At 38.5% G+C, this 6512-nt stretch overlaps 1 protein-coding gene across 4 annotated transcripts in view; it reads right to left on the bottom strand.

Moving 5' to 3' along the window:
* Window positions 1-3022: 3022 nt before the first annotated feature.
* Window positions 3023-6512, bottom strand: part of ATG10 (autophagocytosis-associated family protein) — a 39711-nt gene continuing 36221 nt past the window's right edge. For all 4 annotated transcript variants that reach the window (XM_087686309.1, XM_087686310.1, XM_087686308.1 and 1 more), the window contains exon 7: window positions 3023-3459. In XM_087686309.1, coding sequence (XP_087542435.1) covers window positions 3193-3459 — 267 coding nt within the window. In that variant the 3' untranslated portion in view covers window positions 3023-3192. The remainder of the gene's footprint in view (window positions 3460-6512) is intronic.

Raw genomic sequence — 6512 nt, 5'->3', positions numbered from 1 at the left:
TAGATTGGAGTAAGAGGTGAGGATATCATAGCTTGAGATAGGATATGCATGTATACCCATAGTTGAGGGAAGCATCATCATGGTCACCAAGTATAATTGAGTATAGATGTCATCATGAAATACCACATAATACCATACACATACCCGAAACATGATAAAGACTACCTTAGCATAGATAATAGTTCACCATATTACATTATTGAATGAACAAAGAACATTGAAAGAAAATAAATGAATGAATACATTATCAATGCAAATGAATGAATACCTTAGAAGACATTGCGATTAAAGGCACATTGCCAATTAATAGATCCAAATAAACATGACCATTGATACATGACTATTCATGACATTGTAACCACCATAAACCATCCACTTGAACAATCCTACATGTAGTGCACATTAGTATGGTGGTGGTCTCTAGAGATCCACAACTTGGAGGTGCTTGGGACTTGATTGATGGAAGGGTAATGTATAGGATAGGAACCGTTGATAAGGAATGTTAAGGATATTGAAGCTGATGGCTTTCCCAATCGGTCTTCACATGCACTTGCATAAGAGTGTGCTCCCCTTGGGGGTGTGCCTACCTAAATGTGTAGTGGAGTTGGCGAAAGAGCAAACAAAATTCGGAGATGGATCTAGTGGTGGAATGGGTGAATGGTGTAGTGCAATTCAAGGTGATGTGTATTGAGCAAGCTCAAGATGTCCTACATTGGATTTGCTCTAGTAGTTCCAAGGGTTATGAAAAGAGAAGGAACACTCAAAGATGGAGCCATGCTATTGCAACTTGGCCAATCTTGGCATTGGCATTTAAGAACAATAGTGATCGTGTGTCTTCATTGTGTCTTCATACAATATGGGCTTCTACTTTAGTTTGATGAGGAGCCTTGGATAGTTGTTGGTGCTGATGAAGGATGGATATGGGCAATTTTTTGATTTTTAGTGGTTTTGAAACCGCTATACTTTAGAACCTTCTTCGCACTCTTCTAATGTTGGGAGGTATGCTAGTAGTGGTACAATATGCACGTTGTGTCTTCACCCTCTTAATCTTAACCATCCTTTGGTACTGCTCTTGAGCATACATGGATGTATCCAATTCTTTCTATGGCACTTTTTCATGGTGTGCGTAAGATTCCTCATCATTCCCTTCTAGGAGTGACTTATGGGTCTTCATGTTAGGGTAACAGTGATGGCACACTTGGTGGTTCTAATGCTTCTACGACAACTCTTCATGTGGATTGGTTGGATGCTTGATGCCAAAGCTTATTGAGAGAAAGTAGTCATCCAAAACCCCATCTCCTTAAGTTCATGGTTACCATACCCTACAACCTTTAGTTGCTCCACTAAGCTTGCATTAGCTTTCTATGTAGGTTCTTTGATCTCTTGGCGAATTCTCTATCTATTGCCCCTTTCATGTTTCCTCTTCTATACTCTTAAGTGCTCCTACAAAGGCTATATCAATGGTGCTTTGTAGCTCAAAGACGGTTGCCTTTGGTTGTTGCTATGCTTAGTAAGTATCATCCAATTTTTTACAATTTTGATGACTTGGCCTTCTCTTGTTCCAAAAGAACAATGAGCTTATCCGTTGTGTTTCTTGCTGCTTCATATCTTATAGATCCACTTATTCCATTGTATTCTTCATTGCTTCTATCGTTTCCTATGCCATTTAGAGCTCTTGATGGTATTCTTCATTGCTTTTATCTTCTCCTACCCATCAAGAGCTCTCAATTATTCTTGGGTTGATGCGTGGCCTTCTCCTCCCCTAGATAGAGCTTCAACTCTTATCACTCTCTTATTGCTCCTTATTTCCTTGGCCTTAATACTTACCTTGCTTGATTTCATCACAAAGATTCTCTAAGGTCAATACACTTCTAGGAGTGCAACTCAATTTTGTGGATTGATCCAAGGACCTAGCAACAACTAACTCAATAGGTTGCATGGTCAAGGATATGGAAGTGATTGCCATAACCATCTTCCTAATATGTGTCATCTCTTCAACTCTTGTATGATTGTGAGCAATCATAATAAGTAGGTACATGCAACTATTGAAGGCTATTAGGTGACTTTCACAACTTGTTCCCTATCCTTGTTGCTAGGACACTCAACTATATTTTCTTTGGATAACACAACCTATAATTTTGTCCTCTGAGGACTCTTTTTGTCTCACCATGTCCTCTTCGAAAGGTAAGAGAGAGAGACTCCACATCAAGCAACGGATTTGGTTGACATAGGGAACAAAAGAAAGATCAGACGAGCAAATGGAAAAGCAAGCATTGAATTTAAGACATCAACATGATATTCCAACAAGGAATATCTAATTTTTTAGCATCAATCTCTAATCGCTCAACTACATAAACAAAGTGAACACGTTGCCTATTGTCTATGAATAGAGAGCATGTCAAGAAAAAGAGGAGACACTCGGCCACATATCTCTGCTTCAAAGTGACACCTTGTTTCAAGTGAATCCGTTTTCTTTTCATCACCTTATTTTCTAATTCAGATGTCAACTTTCCATCATTGATCTAATATCAAGTGAACTCCCTTGGCTCTTTACCAAAGCTCACCTTCTTATCTCATTTTTGATTCATTCTCCTTGTTATATGCATGCAATGTATCTACTTCTCTCTTATGATACTAGTGGCTAGTTTTTTTTAATTATCAACAAAGAAATGAACCAATGGCAAGCAACATGTGAGCCTAAAGGCTATGATTACAACAATTGTCTTTATTCAAAATCCTCAAAACCAAAGAGTTCAAAATTATGAAATTATAAAACAATTTTTGTTTCTCCAGCTATACAACAATTGTTTGCAAGAGCTTTGTATCAGGAAAAGCAAGCTAGTTGCTAGGCAATTGATGTGTCGTAGCAATGCTAGTAAATGTTAAAGGTCACATACAAATCGAGATTGATAATGCTGCCAAGTGCTTGGGAAAAATCGGTAAATAAAGCTCAATCAAGGCCTGAATGCAAGTTTAGAGCAATACAACATTCAAAGAAAACATTTTTGGTAGCACATACAAAACAAGGATTTTTGAATCAAAGCACACTTGTTTACCATTTTTATAACTAAGAAATACTTCTTTAAATGTTGAAGGTTTTTTTGTTTTGAAATTTTGGCTGTTCATTTTACATTTTACATGAAACCCCGGGCTTTTTAGTGAACAGTGGTTCAGTATGGAAGAGGTTGGGCATCACAGAGAATCAGTTTGCTTTGAAGGTTCTTCTGAATCTCTGATTTTTGCGAAGCACTTTGAAAAACTGCCAGGTAGCTTCAATTTTACAGCTTGGCTTGCAAATGATAACCATGCCAGCATGTAACAATAAAGACTCCGAGACCCATGGCTTCTTAGGCCTTCATCCATGGATCTTGCATTAACCTCTGAAAGGATGATACCCATTAACTTGCTTGTCCCACATGGATGCAGTGCCATCCAAGGCATGTGCAAGTATGGATGCTCCTGAAAAAGGCATTCAATATCAATGGAGAGCCACTAGCTACCTTTGCATACTCATTTTCCTTCAACTTTCAAGAGAATCACAAGTATAGAAATCACATAATTCTGCATAAGAACACACTAGCTCTTCCTCCTCCACACTAAACTTTTTGAACGGAAAGGTAAACTGTAAGAAAGGAATTAGAAGAAAAATGAATCCATCTAAGGGTTCAAAGAGAATAAGAGTATAGAAATCACATACATAAGAAGACACGTTCTTTTTCCCTCCACACTACTTGACTTTTTGAAAGGAAAGATTAACAATTATAAGAAAGGAATTAGAAGACAGATGAATCCATCTGAGGAACAGAGATGCATTTAAACTACATTGGGTGAAGGTAGGCTTCAGGACCTGCACTGGCTACAATTGAACTGTGAGAATAAAACAATTTAATCACATGCATGCCTTAGCACGAACCTGCCTTACAAAATCAAACCTAATCTGATGGTTGATCCACAAGCAGGGACAGTATTCACTATCAAGGATGCTAGCACTAAACTGGTGCACAGTGGGACAGTAGGTCTGAGCAGAGACAGCTCACAATCAGTCAAAACCCAGCAGTTTCTGGTCCAGACAGTAGCTGAAAGTGAGTCACAGCAATCAGGCAAGACACCAATATAGATAAAGAAATACCAGGAGGGGCACCAGTTCTTGGGGCCAATCAAGATGTCAGCTGTCCAAGATTAAGTGATAAAGTGTGTATTTCCAAATTCGAGTACTTAATGCCTTCTGCAATTTGAGTTAAATCAGGTTATCACCACCATTGCCAAAAAGGAAGGCTGGCTGCATGGTTTCATTGCAGGGACGCATCAACTCCCCTGAGTAGGTTGGACCGAAGCACTTGTGTGCAAGTCAATGAAGTTGCATATTGCTGAAATTGTGACTAACTTCTGTGCATTACAGCAAGCATGTCATCATATAGTGGTCAAGTCATGACGATGCTTCACCCTCTAAAGGTACACAAACCATTAAGGGAAATGCAATGCCTAACCTTGGAACAAGCACACAACATTGGCAGCAAGGAGGAAATGTGGGTTTAGAGCAAGAAGTGGGTCCCTCTACACCACAAGATGCTTATGACCAACAAGGAGATGAAGAATATGATGACCAGTTCAAGGCTCGGTTGAGGACAATAGCATACATCTTTGCTTAGTTGGCCAAGGATCCTTTGTTTACGCGATTCACTTACCAACGGACATCAAGGGTAAGAAAAAGATACCATCCTCTAAACCTTCTGGACAGTAAGAAGCTCCCAAAGAAGAACCACCGCAACCTCAAGATGCACCAAAATTTGGTGATGAGCAAAAGCAACTACTACGAGTGGAGCTCCAAAGAATGAAAGATAACGAATTAACTAATTGAAGCACAATAACTCAATCACAAAATAAGAGGCAATGTATTAATGAGCAAGAGAGAATACAACACTCAAGGCGATCAAAATGAATAATGCCACACTTATTTGCTAATGAGGCAAAAAGTTCTATTTATAGTAATAATGAAACCTTAATGGCTTAACCATCATAGCAAACCCCAAGTGAAACCCTAACCCTTATGTCACTTAGTGCCTAGGACACTAGGGACAACAACTACATTTAATAACAATTTAAATGCCTAGGGAGCTTGGATCATGGATCAAAGGGCATCAACATGTAGCCCATGAGATGGCCTATTAAACCCCTTCATAAATGGGCAGATTGATCTAGGAAGAATAACAAAATCCTAGAAAAAATGATATATATAGTCATGGTTACACGTTCATTCTAACGGATATTCCAACTATGACAATACAATGAATGACAGATCATGTTTTACAAGGTATCATGAGTAGAAATAGCTGAATAGCTAGAAACTCTAATGGAGAAATACCCTTCATAAAAAGATTTGTCAAAATGTCTTGTGAGAATAACCAACCCAATCACAATCCATGAATCCATGCATAAGTGAAGAAATAGCCTTGAAAAAAGCTTAAATCCTTGGTGTCCTTGAGGTAAGTGAAGACGCTTCACTATTTGCCAATGATTCACAAGAGGGCTGCCAATTATGATGCTTGATTGGGCAATTGAATACATTGTTGGTGATGGAAATATGCATCCCTCAATGGTGACAAATTGGGAAGCTACAGGTGAGTGAAAGACGCCAACATAAATGACAAGAAGTGGTTACCGGAAATGATGTTGTAATGCTCGAACATTGATCCCAATAATAAGCAAATCGTCAATATATGCAATAAAAATTAACAAATCTGAAATATGTAGCACTGAAGGAACATGTGCTGTAAAAAGATCACTCGCTGAAGAAGCACGATGAAGAGAAATTTCAACATGCTGTTGATCATGAGTATCAAGACAATAAAGTCTTGATGTGAGAGTGCCAATCAATACAATAGAAGAAGATACTCATAGTATCTTGGTTGCCCATAATTGTCCATAGTTGCTAGTAACTATGGGTAATTGCACACCGAGAGCCATCAAAGAGGGCACGGAAGCCTAAATTAGCAATGATTGAGATGGAAAGAAGGTTTTTCTTAATGCTTGGCACATAGAGAACATTCTATAATGTCATGAAGTGCAAGAAATAGTATTAACTTGCACAATACCAATGCCTTCAATTGCATAAGAGGCATAGTTTGCACACACGACAATCCCCCCTTAGATATATGAGAAATGGATGAGAATAATTTTCAACAAGATGTGATGTGCATAAAAGCACCATTGTCGAAATACCAAGTAGAAGCCACATCAATGATAAAAGAACAAGCATCATGAATAGAAGGGTTATGTTGACACTCCATGAAGAAAGTATATCCCTTTGCTTGGCAAGGTTTGCAGTCTCATTGGTGACAACAAAACCAAATTCCTTCTTTTTCTTCTCTCATGCAATGCACTTACGACATTCTGTGATATCATGCCTTGTCTTTTGATAGTAATTGTACCTCTTTGGTTTGTTGGATGTACCTTTGGAAGGGTTGTAAGATAATGGACTAGCGTGGGAAGGTATCTTAGAGGAATGATTTGAT

The sequence above is a fragment of the Lygodium microphyllum genome, chromosome 10 (assembly GCF_053477565.2).
Source record: "Lygodium microphyllum isolate KBCC chromosome 10, Lygodium_microphyllum_v1.1.10, whole genome shotgun sequence".
Taxonomy (NCBI): Eukaryota; Viridiplantae; Streptophyta; class Polypodiopsida; order Schizaeales; family Lygodiaceae; genus Lygodium; species Lygodium microphyllum.
Note: the sequence above shows the minus strand (reverse complement) of the source record. Positions and strands in the feature narration are given on the sequence as shown.